The sequence below is a fragment of the Aplysia californica genome, unplaced genomic scaffold (genome assembly GCF_000002075.1).
Source record: "Aplysia californica isolate F4 #8 unplaced genomic scaffold, AplCal3.0 scaffold00120, whole genome shotgun sequence".
Taxonomy (NCBI): Eukaryota; Metazoa; Mollusca; class Gastropoda; order Aplysiida; family Aplysiidae; genus Aplysia; species Aplysia californica.
The window spans coordinates 536,762-555,161 of NW_004797390.1; the positions used below are offsets into that span (position 1 = coordinate 536,762).

At 40.6% G+C, this 18,400-nt stretch overlaps 2 protein-coding genes across 2 annotated transcripts in view; one reads left to right on the top strand and one right to left on the bottom strand.

Annotated features, from left to right (window-relative positions):
* Positions 1-18,400, bottom strand: part of LOC101845843 (solute carrier family 22 member 7) — a gene marked incomplete in the record, with an annotated part of 111,993 nt that overhangs the window by 86,623 nt on the left and 6,970 nt on the right. Inside the window, 2 exon segments of the mRNA XM_035969147.1 lie at positions 14,452-14,619; positions 17,044-17,179. Of these exon segments, the coding sequence (XP_035825040.1) occupies positions 14,452-14,619; positions 17,044-17,172 (297 nt within the window).
* On the top strand, positions 10,823-12,640 carry LOC101846068. The gene has a single exon (XM_013081187.2). It carries the CDS (start codon positions 10,842-10,844, stop codon positions 12,552-12,554), a length of 1,713 nt encoding a protein of 570 aa, XP_012936641.2. The 5' UTR covers positions 10,823-10,841; the 3' UTR covers positions 12,555-12,640.

Here is an 18,400-nt window from a genome sequence, read left to right on the forward strand (position 1 = left end):
GGGGAGCCATAGTCTGAACAATACCAAATGGACAACGTGTCGACCTTATTACACAGAAACTAAAAGGTGAATTGCCTTGATTTTTTTTATGTGCCTTTGAATTTTTTAAAAACCCTTAAAAATCACTATAAACAGTGCGTGGTGATGAGTTTAATGGACAATTAATTACTAATGATTACATAGATAGCACATCTTTATATTTGTCGCATATGCACTAAAATCGAGATTTTTAGGTCTTTAAAAATTCAAAAGCGCATGCCAAAAAAATCAGAGAGGTTCGCAACTTAGATTCGGTGTAATGAGGTCGACAAATTGTCCATTTAATGTTGTCCGGACTATAGTGTTGGAGCGCTTTATCAGCTGCTTGCACTGTATGCTACCCGGGAAGCTGAGAATGTTTCTGAGTGTTCTATGGTATGCTGATGTAATAATGTTATTGTGTAAAGCGCATATACCTTGTTGTCGAGCGGGGATATGCGTTATACCAATGCTATTTATTATCATTATTAGTATCATTATCCTAGTCCGGGTGCAGAGTTTCCTGTTTACTGAGGCTAATCAGGTTCCTTACTTTGCTCTGTACGGTAATGTTCCCATGCTCCTTCCTTTATGTTACGATACATCACCCTCACGGAGATCTCGCGGGTAGTTGACGGGAGCTCTGGTGTGGTCAGCTCCGTCGACTTCTGTCTCCCTCTTACTGATGTCCGACTCTACATGTACATGTATTTCCTATGCAGTTGCGAGCGCCGTAAAACCTTACTAAAACAAACATGTATTATAAAACAAACATGTATTATAAAACAAACATGTATTATAAAACAAACATGTATTATAAAACAAACATGTATTATAAAACAAACATGTATTATAAAACAAACATGTATTACCTGGGGCTGAATAACCTTACAATGTTACTAAGAAGAGCCTTACTCAATGTTACAGGCAAAAACACTGTGATCACCACACCCACCACCACTGACGTCATCCACGGGGGTTACATCAAAAGAAAGCACCACACCACCAACAAACATAACACCGCAACCATAATAATAATAGTAATAATAGTAATAATGATAATAATAATGATAATGATAATGGTGGTAATGATGGTAATGGTAATAATAATAATAATAATAATAATAATAATAATAATAATAATAATAATAATAGCTCGTCCGTCAATGTCTGACGACGACCAGTACATCTGCAGAGGAGAATATTTCTCCAGCGAAATAGAAGAATTTGAAGAATTAAAGGTTGCGATGACTCGTGGCTTCTGTTGTGGCCGATGAGACCAATTCCGGCAGAGAAAAGTTTGCTACATTTTGAAAAATATTCCCAAAAAATCAAAGGCACAGCTTGCGGCCTTCTCTCCTGTCTCTTGTTTCCAACAGTTTTTATTCGTGAAGCGTCATATTTCACTGTGACTGTTGTTCTCTAGCTTTTTTCCTTTCCTCTCTCTTTATTTTCTTTTCTTTTCTTTTTTTTTCTTTTCTTTTTTGTGGGGGAGAAGGGGAGGGGGGAGTATTTTATATTGTCTCATCCTGTCGTGTGTCTAATGCAAATTTTATCCCCCAAAAATTTTCAAAGAATTTCACTCGATTCTTTTAAAGCTAATGGTTGTAATGTAGAACGGGCAAAGAATAGAGACACGGGACAACACCAGATGTAAAGTCCGAGCAACATGCAAATGAGAGGTACGCCTTTCACAAGTTCTTGGCGAAATTTTAACCTTTCTGAGATGGCAGCAGGTGTTTAGTTTAGATAGTCTGGTATATCTCCCTTATGTATAGGCATATCAAGTGCTTTGGGCGGAACTCAGCCATCCGCCATTTTGAAAAGTACAAGCACTGCGACAGAATCTGCGCGCTTCAAACAGAGGAAGAACTAGCCATGAAAGAAGCTGCACGGCGAAGAAGGCCAAAATCAGCATTAAAAACTCACACTGGTGTGAAACTTTTCTTGCTTAACAAAAAATGTATCATTTTGGTATCTGAAAACTTATAACTTTGAAACAAAATTTTTGAATATTTATGAAGTATCGGCTTTTTTAAAAGTCTCCTTAAAAAGGGACGTCGGCAGAAAATAGGTTTTAAGCTAAACCAAAGATAGTAAATAACAAGATGGGCCACTCAGCCAAAAAAGTGTCCGCAGGAAGTCCGCTCTTTGCTTCAGATGGCGCTGCAGTCTGTTTTGAAGCTCTCTTTCGTTTTTATAGAAGAAGAATAGGAATAGCACCTCCTTGCGTGCGCAGATCGACTGCTGTTCATCAGCAGTTCGGGTACGTTCAGTGCGAAGTTTTAGTTGTTTTTTTATTTTAATGACCTCTCGCCTTTCATTTTAAAGTCAAATTATACGAAGAAAACCATCACCCTTTCCTCCGGAAGAGGTTTTTTGTCAGCGTAACCATTTTAAAAAAGCGTTCTTCCGAAATTTATCCCAAAACTTGCTAGTTTCACTTTGATTTTTTAAAACTCAAGTAGGGTAACTCTGTTCGCAAAGAGTGCGTTTTTGTGAAGAGGGCGCCACCAAATTTTGAGGACACTTTTTTAATTGGCTCAAAGAGAGAAGTGGCCCATCTTGTTATGTACTATCATTGGCTAAACCTACCGTCTGCATAGACGAAAAGAGCCATACAGATGCATACTAAGAAGACGATATCATGTTTTGTCAGCACTACTCAGGGGCCCGACGTTGTGTCCTTGGGAAAGGCACTTTGCACAAAGTTTCCTCACTTCACCCAGGTGGAAATGGGTACCCGGCTATGGACAGTGAACGATCTTGTCAGTTTGATAGTGTTTGAGGGCGTGAAATCCGCAGCTTGCACTGTATGCTTTCGCAGAAGCCGAGAATGTTTCTGAGTGTTCTCGGAAGAGGGTCTGCTGGAGTAATAATAGTTGTAAAGCGCATAGAGCATGCTCTTGAGCATGGATATACGCTATATAAATGCAATTATTATTATTATATACTCTTTACTTCCTCTTCAGAATGTCAACCGAAATTGGTCCGGACAAGCAAGGTCAAAGGCTGCCTCCTAAAATTACGTGAATTGTTCGGATGGGGACATAAAATATGTAAAAGATAATGTCGCATCCCATGTGAGACCATATGGACGAGACAGTATTCCGGGTTGGCCAACTTAAAAGTCGTGTTTTGAAGTATGATGGCGCAATAGACAATGTGAAGGTCTTCCTATCATGGGGCTTCCTTTTTGCTTCGGAAAAGTGCAACACCTTACTTGACACGACTATGACATTTGTTTTACAACACAGGGGAATCAGGCTCTCGTCAACTTTGGGGGCATATGGAGTTATTAGGATCATTTTACGGCTTGTTTATTTGTCATGCTTTTGATGAAAATAAAATATCCATCTAGCTTGAATAGAGGTTGAGATACTTGCGATTGTGGGAGGTGGGGGTCACCTGGTGTCAGCGGTAAAATTAGCTATAAAATGGCCGTCCAAAGTTTTGTGACTTCCAAGGCGTGTGTGTGAAAACTGCACAATAACATTTGTGAAGTGTGCAGACAAAATGAGTAACTTCTCAGATTCAAGCCTTAAGGAAATAGATACACCACGCTTATAGGTGAAGTTTAAACAATATATAAGTATGAAATAATAAAAGGCATGTTATGGTTAAAGAATATGGCACCAATAGAGATTCTACAAATTAGACCCAAGTGTCGGTTTGTGGCCAATATCTCCATTTGTGGATTCCGAGAGGTAACTTATTTTATCAGCACACCTCACAATTTGTGTGCCTTGGATCAACATTTTCCTGTGAAACGTAAAACAGAAATGTTTTTTTGAATGGACATGGGTGTTGAGCAAAAAAAAGAAGGAATACATTTTATTTTTTTAAATTACCCAACGGGAAGTAAAAATACCTGTTTCTTTAATTTCAGTAGTATGACGATCGCCTGATTTCACCACGATGCCTCATATTTTAAATCCCGGTGAACTGAAGGAAACTGGAACAAGTATAATACACTCTCAGGGTTCTTTATTGGGCTGTTCGTTTTACTAAAACTTAAAAAAAACCACTTACCTACCTTTCAGAGGCGGAACTTTCATATACTTGATGTTCACCACCCATATCAAGGAGCTAATAATAAGGAAAAGGCGTGTAGATCGATCGTGCCTTTCTCAAGGACACAGAGTACCGGACCAACTGAGCGGAGCCTCAAAACCTAGAAACCGCAACCTTCACATTACGGGTCTGGTAGCCTAACCACTAGACTACTTTTTGTTTTAGTAAGAGTGAGTTTTACGCACTTGCAACGCAACAAAGTCATTTAAGTGCCGACCACTGGACTTCTTAACTGACCAAAGCACTATAAACTTTCCAATAGCAAATACCAATCACACTTTAAATGTCTACACGGGTCTCATAAACGCACAACCGCCTGACTCAGACTAGAGGATTTTTCAAACCGTGGGCTCAGGAATGTATTAAAACAGAATCAACAGTAAAACAGTTGAAACAGTCGACGAAACTGATAACGAGACCGAAAATATTGGATAAAGAGTTTCCACGAAAACGGAATAGAGAGAAGACCGAAGGCTGTAGTAAGATTATTAAAAGAGAACTTTAGAAGCAGGGTGAAGATATAGAAAAACATATTATATCACTCCTGGAAATATCGACAGTATAATATTATTATTGTTACAAGATGGGCTACTACTGCCGTTTTGAACTGAATCCCTACTAAAGCATTAGTCCCATGCCCGCAAAGGAAGAAGTGAGAAAAACATATTTCACTCCTGGAAATATCGACAGTATAATATAATTATTGTTACAAGATGGGCTACAACTGCCGTTTTGAACTGAATCCCTACTAAAGCATTAGTCCCATGCCCGCAAAGGAAGAAGTGAAATAGTGTGATTCCATTCAACCACTGTGAAGTGAAAAGAAAAAAAAGGTGAGTCGAGATCTCGACCCTTTCGTTGAAGTATGTTTTTTCATGCCCTAACTTTTGACAACTACGAGAAACCTAGGGTTGCAAAAAGGTCTTTGTTAGGATGTTCGTATTATAATCTTTTCCATTTGTGAAGCGAGCTGACAAAATGAGTTACTTCTCAGATTCAAGTTCTATGGAAATAGACACATCAGGGTTATTTATAGGTGAAGTTTTTACAATTTAGAAGTATGAAATAATAAAAGGCATGTTATACTTAAAGTTAAAGAATATGGCATCAACAGAAAATCTACAAATTTGACTCTATTGTCGAATTTTGGCCAAAAATCTCCAATTGTGGATTGTGAGAAGTAACTCTTTTTGTCAGTACGCCTCACATTTCATAATGGTACATGGCAGCATTTATATAGCGCATCTCCATTGTTTACAATCCTCAATGCACTTAACAAGACATATTGACAGCCTGTATTTTGTGTTCTATTTTCCTGTCTTCTGTTTGCCCCTGCAGTGAAAAATAGGGTTCCTTGATTACTGTATTCAATCCCCTACCTGTATATGTGTAAACGTGTAAATTAAGATTGAATTCTCTGTTAACCCTATCCGTACGCCCTGGTGTCATTTTGTACCCCCGGCGTAGTATTCTTCACATTTAAGAATACTTCTAGTACGAAGATCTCTTTGAAACTTTCAGCATTTCTCAAAAAAATTATTTTGACAAACTGCTATGCAAAGCGTAGGGATTGGATTAACGAGTAATTTTAATCTTTGAAAGTGGTGGCACAGAGTTCCCCACGTCGTATGGATACGATAGTAAAACACGACGTACGATTAGGGTTAAATAGACAAGATGTGTAGTATTTCCGAGTTGATAACAACATACTATGTCATGTCAGATTCCTATTTAGGCAAAACAAGTGAATGGCTCTATTCAGAAAGTCGGCAGAAAGAAAAGCAAGTACCCGTTCGACAAACGGACTAAAAAGAATTGATCGTCAAGTCATTGTGGAAACAGTACGCATTGCTTGTGAACGGAAGCCTCACATGTTCACAGTGGCGTCTTAGTAGACGGACTTTCCCAAGATTAGAATCTAGATCCATATCTAAACGAAGGCAATGCAATATTGAAAATTAAACTAATGACTTCAGACTCCTTGATATAACTGTGCACCCTTTAACTGATTCTGAACCGTCGTTAAATTTCTGAAATTCGAAATTTAAGTGGTTCGGAAGTTTTAGGCGACCAAAGTGACAAACCTTCACAAATATTAGCGATAGTTAGATAGATAGAAAGATAGATAGATAGATAGATAGATAGATAGATAGATAGATAGATTAATAGATAGATAGATAGATATTTTAGCAGCAGCTGCTACCTGATAAAAGTATTTCATACAGCATGTCAGAATGACCTGAGAGTGCCATAAACGCACGAAGCTTCCACAGCGCTCTTTTTAGCTTCTCCGTTCCACTCGGAACTATAAATGTTTTTGCTTACCTCTGTTTTTGTTACTTTTTAAAATATAAAAATCGTAATACGTTCATAATAGCTCAGAGTTATCACGGGATAAAAGCGGAAACTGGCAAGGTGCGCGGATGGCTTTGATGTTGTTATTGTCGTCGTCGTTGTCGTTGTCGTCATCGTTGCTGTTGTTGTTGTTGTTGTGTTGTTGTTGTTGTTGTTATTGGTGTTGTTGTTGTTGTTGTTGTTGTTATTGTTGTTGTAGTTGTTGTTGTTATTGGTGTTGTTGTTGTTACTTTTGTTGGTGGTGTTGTTGTTGCTGTTGCTCTTGTTGTTGTTGTAGTTGTTGTTGTTGTTGTTGTAGTTGTTGTTATTGATGTTGTTGTTGTTGCTCTTGTTGTTGTTGTTGTTGTTTTTGTTGTTATTGTTGCTGTTGTTATTGTTACTGTTGTTGTTGTTGATGTTGTTATCGATCCAGCAACTGCTCGGCTCTTGCAGTTCTGACCAATGCCATGTAGTAATAAGTGCAGGTTCTGTGCAGTTCCATAGAGAGTGTTATTTTAGGTCTCGAAGGGAGAAGGGTAGCCCTGATGTCATTGAGACTGTGCAGTGGAAAACAGTCTCATACGAAGACCTATAGTCACACAAAGGACAAGCTGGGGGGAATCTCTGGTTTTATTCTGTGCTAGAGGAAGGTGAGCTGCATGTTATGTTCTGTTCGTAGGTGGAAGATCGTGATATGTTCCTTTCTCTGAAAGTGGTTGATATTGCTATTTCGTGTTGTTGTAGTCATATTGTGTTTGGAAGCTGCTCTGACAGTTTTTCCGAAGTCCCACCTGTTCATTTCAATTTTGTTTGTTAACGATTTTAATTATTTGTTTAGCTGTGTTGTATGAAGTTGGAATGTTAGGCTGTTCCTGTCTGGATCCCATTTTGTCAAAAGTGTGTCTATTCTGTCATTACCAGTTGCGTGAGTTCATGCTGTTGGAGTTCTCCAGGTACCAGTTGAGGTCATCATCAGCATTGCTGTTCTCACCCTGCACCAGGGTATAGGCCACGGACAAACACCGTCCACCTTTCTCTCTCATGGGCTATCCTCTTGGGGTTATTCCATGTCTTCTCACTTTTCTGTACATCGATTTTTGTTATTCTTCACGTTCCAAGCGGTCTTCCTCTTGATCTCTTACTCTGTGGATTCCAATCCAAAACTTTCTTTGTTATGCAGCTGCCTGACTTCCTGAGAGTATGTCCAATCCATCACCCCCACCTTCTTACAAGTTCACGTAGTTGTTTATATTTCTTTCAGTAAGCTTACCGATACATGATGTTAGTGACAGAAGTAGTAGCTCTTTACTCCTCCAGGTGGTTTCCCATTATTCAGGAGTAGTATTACCTGGGCAATTCTCTTAGATTTTTTAATATTTATCTTATATCTTCATGTAAGGAAAATAGGTTTGGGGTTGACTTTCTGTCTTTTTCCTGAAAGATCGCTGACAAGAGACCAGACCTTTGTTCCACTGTCGTGGAGGTGGAGGTAAAGATTTTTGTGTCCATTTCTCTTTTTGGAGGACTTTTTAACAGTGATCATCACCTGAGCGAAGGTCTTGTTGTAGTGGGTTCGAGTTGTTTGCGATGGCGAATTTTCCAAAAACTGTCCAACTTTTTCTCTTTCTGTCCAAGCAATCTGGATTTCGTTACTCCAAAAGGATTTGAAGTTTCCTCGGAATCTCCGTGGAATGTGCTGAAGTGCAGCTTAAATATTTTTTAAAGTGACTTGGCCATTAACCCTATCCGTACGTCGTGTTTTACTATCGTATCCATGCGACGTAAGGAACTCTGTGCCACCACTTTCCAAAGAGGAAATTTACTCGTTAATCCGATCCGTACGCTTTGCACATCAGTCTGTCAAAATGATTTTTTGAGAAAAACTGAAAGTTTCAAAGAGATCTTCGTACTAGAAGTATTCTAAAATGTGAAGAATACAACCCAGGGGGTACAAAATGATTCCATGGCGTACGGATAGGGTTTTAAAAAATCAGTTTTCTGTTTCTAGTATACCAGAGAGAAGGTTGTCAGAAGTCGTTTCATCTTCTGCCCACTTGGCTTTCTTAGAGTTCCAATGAGTCCTACGAGGGTGGTCCAACGCAGGTGAAGTGAAGGTCTTTGTATGTAATGATAGGCCTGTGATCATTTCCTATGTCGTCAACCACTTCGATTTGACTGGAGTTTCCAATGTCGGGTGAGCAGATTCTGATGGTGAGATCAGGCCGGCTGAGAGTCGGCATCTTGAAACACGTTATGTTGCTGATATCACATAGCTCTTCTTTCTTTCGGCCTGTGCCACAGTAGTTGGTGTAGCCCCAGTCAGCAAAATAGCCATTGAAATCATCCGTGCTCATTGGGTTTTTGGGCTCGTTTTTTTTTCTTTAGTTTTGGGGGTTTGGGTTTTCTTTTTTGCTTTGGATGTTTGATGTTGTTGTTGTTGTTGTTGTTGTTGTTGTTGTTGTTGTTGTTGTTGTTGTTGTTTTGTAGTTGGCTGCTTGTAGATCAGTCGTTTTACTTGTCGTCTGTGGGTGACTGTAAATATTGCAAATTGTCCACTTCCTACCAGTGTGTCATTTAGGAGGTTTTTAATGAGAGGAAAGAGGTGACTATGACAGTATACAGTCTATGGTTTGACTCAACGTTTGTGATCTATACCCGTGCCGTGGGATACTTTCGCGTCGCGCTGGGGCACACGCACTGGCACTTCTTCCAACGGGTAAAAATATACTTGCCCCCCCCCCCTCCACCTTTTAACTGAGAACTAACTTGACCTAAAACGCACATTCGGGATCTCCATTCTCTCAAGGACCACATTTATTCACATTTTAGTCGACGGTGACTTCATGTCAGAAATACATTTTGAAATAATGTAAAAGGGTGGGGGGGGGGGGATTCCAAATTAGCATATGCCATTCAGAGACTAGAATGATGCACGAATTTTGTTTCTTGCATCTTGCTTGCACGCATTGAAGTTTTTTCGCCTAGATTCTCGTCCTCTGGCAAGCTGTGACACGGTGCTCGTTTCAAGGGCTAGAAAGCCCCAACATGTTCTTGTTATTATCTATAAAAGCCAAAAGGAAGAGAATTTTCGAAAAGATAGCAAAAATTAGGGCTTTCGAATCAAATTTCTTCGATATAACGGAATGTGATTGAAGCTAAGCAGGATGTTAGACCTTGGGAGATAAGATGATTGAAAAAAGAAATTTCAAAGCAATCCGCTTCATAGCCCTGCCAATAGAGCAATTTTAAAATTCCTTCTAAAGACTGGCCCAGATCGAGTTTTCCTTTATAGCCTATGTCATCGTCATTCCAGTAGCTGCTTTTCAAAGATTAGGGGAAAAAATAAAACATTTTAGGAAAATTTCTGCAGCAAGTTTCTATTTCTAGTGTGTGCTTAAAACTCAATATTTTACTTTTCAAAACGAGAGACCTAAAAAGTATCAAAAATGTTTCTGGTTGCAAATTAGTTTCTTTGCGAGGCTAGCCAGCAATCGTGCATTCCATTTGTATTGGATAGAAGGGTTATAAAACTGATTTGTTTTTTAAATGTCAGCCGTCTCTCTTTTTATTTTGAATATTAAGAAAATGAACATTTACTATGGTCAGAAATGTTGTACGAGAACCCATGACACGTGTATGGAAATACTTAATCAGAAATAGCAAAGTTCTACATTCTACAGTTGTTATCAAGTCTTCAAAATATGCCAATTTCCAGAAGCTTCTTGGTTCATCTTAAGTCTGTCAGTAAATTGACATGTAAAATAATATGTTATATTTGAAAGGACCTTTCGACGACCTCCGCATGTTGATATATATCATTTAAATGAGCAAAGCTAGCAATTTTACCTCTGCATGTTGATATATATCATTTAAATGAGCTAAGCATGCAGTTTTTTTAAATACCTGGAGAATAAAATGAGTGTCCTATTTAGCCTTTTAACTTTCGTTTCTTAGGGTTAGATCAGTCTGTGATCTCTGGTCCTTGGAAACGTAAGCCGAATAGGAAAAAAGAGTCCTGAAGTCATTGTCAAGATATGTACATTAATGTGCGTGTGTGTGAGAGAAAGAGAGAGCGAATGAGAGAGAGAGAGGGGGGGAGAGAGAGAGAGAGAGAGAGAGAGTGAGTGAGTGAGAGAGAGAGAGAGAGCCAGTTGAGACAGGTGCATCTATCCATCCCCTTAAGTTGCCCTCACTTCACACTGACTCCTGTCGCATAGGCATGAAGAACAACACATGTATATAACCTTAATTTTTTTTTCTGCTCATCTATTAGCTTACCCTACAAATGACACCTACTTCTCAATATCCTCTACCAACATCTTCCTTGTGTGTCGTCCACAGTGCCGAAGCTGTCGAAAATGGAGCTGTCTTCCAGAAGGAGAACACTTTCCCTCGTATGGGGATGCATATTCTTCATGTTCCCAGTTGGACTTTCCTCTTTCTTCGGAAACCTTCTCATTTACCTCACCTCATACTACCACGCCCAGAGTCCCAACAGACATTCCAACGAGTACCCCTTGTGGGTGGTGTGTGCGTACTACATAGTCACCCCTCTCGGCATGTTGCTCGCCGGCTTCACGGAAAGAAAATTGTCAGCTACGCTCACATTGATCGTCAGCTCTTGTCTAGCTTTCGTATCTGTACTGGTCAGTACGTGGACAATTGTATCTCCTGTAGCATTCGTGGTCACTTTTGGAGCGGTCAACGGCTTGTCTTCTGGCGCGGTCCGTGCCATGATCTCCAAGATCGTGCGTCAGGGAACAAGCAAAAGCAGCGGCCTCGTCACAGGCGTGGTGAATGCCGGTGGCACTGCCGGGAACCTTCTCATCATAGTAATCACTTACGTTGTGATCAACCCCACGAACATCAAAGCTGACCGTGACGGCTTTTTCACAGACCAGGTTCTTCTCGACCGTGTGCCAACGTTTTTCTTAGTCCTGGGTATCCTGGCGCTGCTGACTACGTGTCTCGGATCCTTACTTCTCTACACAGCAGGTAACGTTCAAGGAATTGAAGAGGAGCTGATAGAAATCGTTGCAGAAAAGAGCAGCGATTCTGTGAGTTCTGATGTTGATTTGAGGAGTTATGATTCCGTATTACAGATTCCAAACAATACTGTTTACACCCATCCTGAACTGACATCCACCAAAGCTGTCAACATCACCAGCAGCAGTAACAGACGCAGCTGCAATAGCAGCAGCAGCAGCAGCAGCAGCAGCAGTAGCAGCATCAACAGCAACAATGACAAGAGCGAAGAGACGTCTACGGTGGACTCTGCAATATCGCTTTCAGAACAAGACGTCGCCCTCCCTGAGACTGCGTCTCGATGCTATTCTCCTAAATCGCACAATTCCAACAGTTCCACAGACTCGATGTATCTGGAGCAGGAAAAGAGCGTGTCTGCTTCTATAAGTCTCATGGACGCACGTAAAGCTAATCCTCAATCCAAAGACGAAAGCCTGGCCCGAGACCAGCCGCACCATCTATCCCCGAAAGAGCTCTTGTTCGTTCCCACATTTTGGGTCACCTGGTTCCTGTCTCTGCTTATGAACCACGCCTCTACTGTCCATATGACACTGTATAAACAATTCGCTCAGACGTACGTCAACAACGACGCTGTGCTGACCGCCACTGGAATCTCCAACTTAGCCCTACTCTTCTTCTTCCGACCCGTAGGAGGAATGTGTCTCGACCGACTGGGAGCAAAGATGAGCATCGTCCTAACATCTGGGCTCACCAGCATCTTCATGACCATAATGTGCATTTCCCCACAGTTCTGCCCCCCTCTCTTCCTCGCCGCAGTGGTGGCAGAGTTCTCGTGTGTGGGAATCTTTCGGACTCATATCAACTTTTATGCACACGATATTTTCGGCTCCACTCATTACGTCTCAAACCTGGGTGTCGTGAGTACGGCTCAGATACCTCTGATGTTTTTGGAGCCGGTGCTGATACCGCTACTGATCAATCACTTGGGCTTGTGTTATGTTTTCCTGAGCGGGCTGGTCAGTACAACATTCACTCTATTCTTAGCTCTTATACTGCCAAGAAAACCGCCTAATTGGGGAGATAGGGAAAAGGCCAGAAGCAAAGAAATGGATGCAGAAAATGACTTGAAGCAGGGGAAATAGACGATAGCTGAAAGTCATTGAATTGGGAGACAGCTGAGAGGAGAGGCATTAAAATAGACTATAGCTGGGGTTTATTAAAATAGACCATAACTGGACTAAGGGTTATTGATTGAGACGATATTTGAGGTTTAAGGAAATAGACCATAACTAGGCTGAGAGTTATTGAAATAGACAATAGCTTGGGGGGGGGGGTTGAAATAGACGATAGATGAGACTCAATAAAGTAGCCCATGGTTGGATGTCGCAGAAATGAATTAAACCTGAACTTTGTTGAAACAGATGGGGAAGATCCACAACAAAACAATATCGATGTTCAAGAAAAGAATACGGAGAACGAAGGACAAGAAAATTTCGTTTACCGTTCAATGTTTATATTATGTAAGTTTTATGCGGATTTGCTGTTAATACGAGAATAGTTTGAGAACAATTTAGAAAACATCGAGAAAGAAAGAGGGAAACTCAAGCGATACCAGTGATTAGGTTGGCAGAATGGCCAGGGGAGCTTTATGGCGATGAGAAGGAAATGAGGAGGAGAATGTTGACGAAGACGACGAAGAGGAGAAAGACGAAGAGGAGGCCGACGAAGAGAAGAAGTAGGAGGAGGAAAACGAGGTGGAGGAGGAGGAGGAGGAGGAGGAGGAGGAGGAGGAGGAGGAGGAGGGAGGAGAATGTTGACGACGACGACGAAAAGGAGAAAGACGAAGAGGAGAAAGACGAAGAGGAGAAAGATGAAAAGAAGAAATCGACGACGACGAGGAGGAGGAGGAGGAGGAGGACGAGGAGGAGGAGGAGGAGGAGGAGGAGGAGGAGGAGGAGGAGGAGGAGGAGGAGGAGGAGGAAGAGGAGGAGGAGGACAAGTTTGAGGGGGAGAAGAAGTGCAGGAGAATGAACAGGAGGGGAATCAGATTGGGTGAAAACTGAGAATGCAAAATAACGATGAGTTAGAGAGAAAAAAAGAAAAGATCTCTGGCCATCTAAAGAGTGTCTCGGAGATGACAGCAGTTAGCAATGAATCATGCTCATTAGTATAAGAACTTTTACAGCACAGGCGTTGTTTCTGATGTTGATGGTGGCTTATGTATCTTCTGCAGCTAGAAGTGAAGAAGTCATTTCAAACTCTACCAACATTTACATGACCCAGTTGTGTTGCAAGTGCCGTTAAACTCTTACTAAGACTAAAATCATGTGCACTTCGGTCACTACTACTACTACTAGTAGTAGTACTACTACTACTACTACTACTACTACTACTACTACTACTACTACTACTACTACAACTACAACTAGTACTACTACTACTACTACTACTATTACTACTACTACTACTACTACTACTACTACTACTACTACTACTACTACTACTACTACTACTACTACTACTACTACTACTACTACCTACTACTACTACTACTACTACTACTACTACTGCTACTACTGCTGCTGCTGCTGCTACTGCTGCTGCTGCTACTGCTGCTGCTACTGCTACTACTACTACTACTACTACTACTACTACTACTACTACTACTACTACTACTACTACTACTACTACTACTACTACTACTGATGCTGCCTGTTCCTGCTGCCACTATTTGCTTCTTTACGATTGTTATCAGCATCACGGCCTCTAGGATAGCAATAATTATTTATTGCTGGCCACGGGAAACATGGAAGAGATGCGTGGAAAGGAACATGAGCGAGATGAAGCTCACTTGGAACGAGCTTGGAAAGATAGCCCAGGACAGAGATAAAAGTAGGGAGCGTGTATGTGGCCTATACCCTGCCAGGGGTGAAAGGCATTGATGATGAATACTGCAGCCACGTTAACCAGCATTACTCTCATAACTACAACCACAACCCCCCCGCCCTCCCCACTCCCCTCCTTATTCTCCGTCCTTACCTCTGTTATAATCGTCCTGGCTGACTCGACGAATCGAAAGTCCTGGCAAACTTCTCCATCCACCTCACACCGCTCGAAGGTTGAGTTCAGGCTCCTCTCCACGACAGATCGGTTTCCTCCATCGTCCAACACGCAGTACCAATCCGGAATGAGCCCAGCGAAGGACATCTGGAAAGAAAATATAAGTGCAGAGAGAAAAGAAATGAAAATCAGAAAATTCTTACATTAGAGAAAATGCACCCTTCTTTTTAAAATTTTTCAAATGACTACAATGCAGAGAAAGAAAGTGGGAGTGGGGGAGGGGGGATAAAAAAAAAGGGGAGGGTGGACACAGAGTGAGAAATTGGTGGAGTTGGGGAGAGGGGGTCGAGAACAAGAGAAATAGATATATATGCATTGCCCTTTCAACTGGTTCAAACATTTATTTTGAAACTGTAAACCTTCCTTTAGGGGGGGGGGGCGTTCCATTGACTCATTTTGCATATTTTTCCTCCTTTGTTTTAACCTTTTATACATTTCCCTCCATTGTGTTAACTTTTTCCTCCTTTTTTAAATGTTAATCTTTTCCTCTTTTGTTTTAACCTTTTCTCCTTTGTTGTAACCTTTTCTCCTTTGTTGTAACCTTTTCATCTTTTGTTTTAACTTTATCCTGGTTTGTTTTCACCTTTTCCTCCTTTGCTTTAATTTTAACCTTTTCTTCCTTTCTTTTAACTTTTCTTCCTTTCTTTTAACTTTTCTTCCTTTCTTTTAACTTTTCTTCCTTTCTTTTAACTTTTCTTCCTTTCTTTTAACTTTTCTTCCTTTCTTTTAACTTTTCTTCCTTTCTTTTAACTTTTCTTCCTTTCTTTTAACTTTTCTTCCTTTCTTTTAACTTTTCTTCCTTTCTTTTAACTTTTCTTCCTTTCTTTTAACTTTTCTTCCTTTCTTTTAACTTTTCTTCCTTTCTTTTAACTTTTCTTCCTTTCTTTTAACTTTTCTTCCTTTCTTTTAACTTTTCTTCCTTTCTTTTAACTTTTCTTCCTTTCTTTTAACCTGTTTCTCCTTTGTTTTAACCTCGAACTTGTTACACTGAGAGGAGGGTGGTGATGATATTATTGTAACAAGATCACTGATTCTTACCTACACAGGTAAGGTAACGAAGAGATGCTTCTTGCCTCGAAAATCCTCTTGCAAGAATTTTCACAGTCCACTAAAATTAATCACCGGCCGGTGCCTAACCATAACCTTCTCACCACTAGGTGCAGGACAGTACTCACTGCCGCAATCCCGCTTCTCGCAAGAGTGAGTTCTCCCTCAAACTTTCTCACACAACACAAAAGAGTCAACATAATACGCACATTGCCGAATTGTCCAAAAACAAACTACAGATATATATTATCTGATAATTCGTTAGTTTTATTCTTTTCATCTACCAGGAACAAAGACCCCTCTTTTAAGAAACTTGGGAATTTTACTCTTATGTTGGTTCTATCTTTTTCTTAGCAAGGACGGGTCGTTTGAGGGCATGGGATTAACTTGTAAAATCCGCAACAACAACAAAAAGTTCGTAGGTTCAGGCAGTAGAATCTCTCAGTTGAGCTGCGACATAAGTAAACAGTATTTATTTGATTTCCACATATATTAACCTTAACCGTAACCATTATTCAATTTGAAATCAATGCAAATTATTTTCTTTTTCTCACTTTAAATTTATGCCAATCCAGAGATGTTTCTGCTCGAAAAATATATAACTTTCAGAACGCTGGAATCTTTGGTCGTTCTTTACACAAACAGACCCTTTAAAAAGTAGTGAAGATTTGCTTAAGGACATTTCATTTTCTTTAATCTCTCGCTGCGGTTTCATATTTTCAGCCACTCACTTTCATACAAAACTATTCAAACATAACCCCCCCCCAACCCCCCACCCCCCACCCACCCCCCGGCACTGCTACTGACTGAAGTTGTCTTTAGGCCATTCCCAAAGGGGGGATATCAACATGTTCTTATGCACAGTAGAATTGTAAATGGGCTAATTTATCAATATCATGCTCATACTGTGCCGGAACAACATAGGGGGAACTGCTGCTTTTTCTTTCCTCATCCTTATTATCGTCATTTTCCTCTACTTCTTTCGTATGTCTGTCACTCTCTTGAGACTCTGCTATTTCCAGGGTGACTTGATAGTCGAAGAAGACTTTGTGCTGTTGAAGCTAGAGAGGTGAGGAGAGTAAACCTGATTCCCCGTTTGGACTTCTCTGTTGACATCCACCTCTTGGCGCTGGCTCATATTACCTTATACAGTTGCGAGCACCGTAAAACCTTACTTAAACAAACAAACGTAACCACAGACAGGATAGTGAGCTGTTGGCAGGTGCTCTGGTGTGGTTTTCTCCCTCTTTGCTATAAAGAAATGCATCGTCGTTATCTTCCCTCCTCCTTTTTTTTTTTTGGGGGGGGGGTTGGGGTTGGTTTTTTGTGTGTTTTTTTTGTTGTTGTTGTTGTTGTTTTTTTGTTACTCTCTTGCAACACCTCTAATCTTCGGCACTTTTTTACCTTATTTTGCTGCAAGTGCCGTAAAACTCTTACTAAAGCTAACTAAAACACACAGGATACCTGTAGCATGCTCCAGCCCATCATGAACTTCATGGTAAACACAGATCCAATCATGAGGACTTGAAACTTGCTGAAGCCGCCGAGACGACTCAGAATGTCCTCGAAGTCATGTTTGGTTTCCTGACCCATTGTGAACCTGGAGAAAATACAACAAACATGTCTAATAATTATTGGACCCAATTTCAGAGTGGCACAAATGGCCGAGTCGGTAGTCAGTCAGTTCAGGCTCTCAATAATTGGTCGCTTTTAAGCACAGAAATACAATTGTTATACAAACTTGGCCATTTTCATCATCAGATTTAAGCACAAGGGGGCTATCCCGAAAAACGCTGTTTTGAGAAAAACGAAAGTAAGGTTTTGCCTCTTGTTCAATTTCTTTTAAAAAACAAGAGGAGTTTTCTCTATAACCAAACAAATATACACACCAGTGAAACCAAACGTCTCATACTGGTAGGGCCATGCCCATTTTTGGTGTAGGTCAAGATTTCTGGAAACCCCGGAAATCTGGGTTAGCTCGCTTGTCCCTAAAAGCGACACATTTCAACCTTAAGTCGGTGACACAGCGTTTGGGTTGGTGGTCACTGGTGTGTGTCCTTTAGCAAGACACGACAACCGTAGCTAAAAAAAACAGGGCCCTTCACAGTGGGGCCAACAAATTGATTATTTGTAACATTGTCTGTATTGGTGTGATACTGCTTATTTGGTAACTTTCATGAAATATTACCCCCCGGGGCAGTGCCATTGACTGTAGTGTCTTTAGGCCATTCCCAAAAGGGGGACATTTCTCGATCAAGCATAGTAGAATTGTAAATGGGCTGATTCATGTTACGCTCATAACTGTGCCTGATCTACAACAGGGAACTGCTGCTTTTTCTTTCCTAATCCTTACTATTGTCATTTTCCTCTACTTTTTTTTATATGTTTGTCACTCTCTTGTGACCTGCTATTTTAGTGTGCCTTGATAGTCGAAGCAGACTTCGTGCTGTTGAAGCTAGAGAGGTGAGTAGTCTAAGTCTGATTCCCTGTAAAGACTTCTCTGTTGATATCCACCCCTTGGTGTTTATATGACCTTATGCAGTTGCGAACGCCGCAAAACCCTCTACTATTAAAAAAAAAAAAGATGAAATATTCTTTGTACCTATATTAGAGTGTTAGATTGTTTATGTATGTCAGTAGTCTGGTGGTTAAGGTACCGGAGTCAAAATTGTGAGGTCACAGATTTGAGGGTTCAAGGTTCAGGCCCATCCTTGTGTCCTTGGGAAAGGCACGTTACACGGATCTTCCTTTTGCGCTATATAAATGCAATGATGATGATGATGAGGCGGAGGAGGAAGAGGAGGAGGAGGAGGAGGAGGAG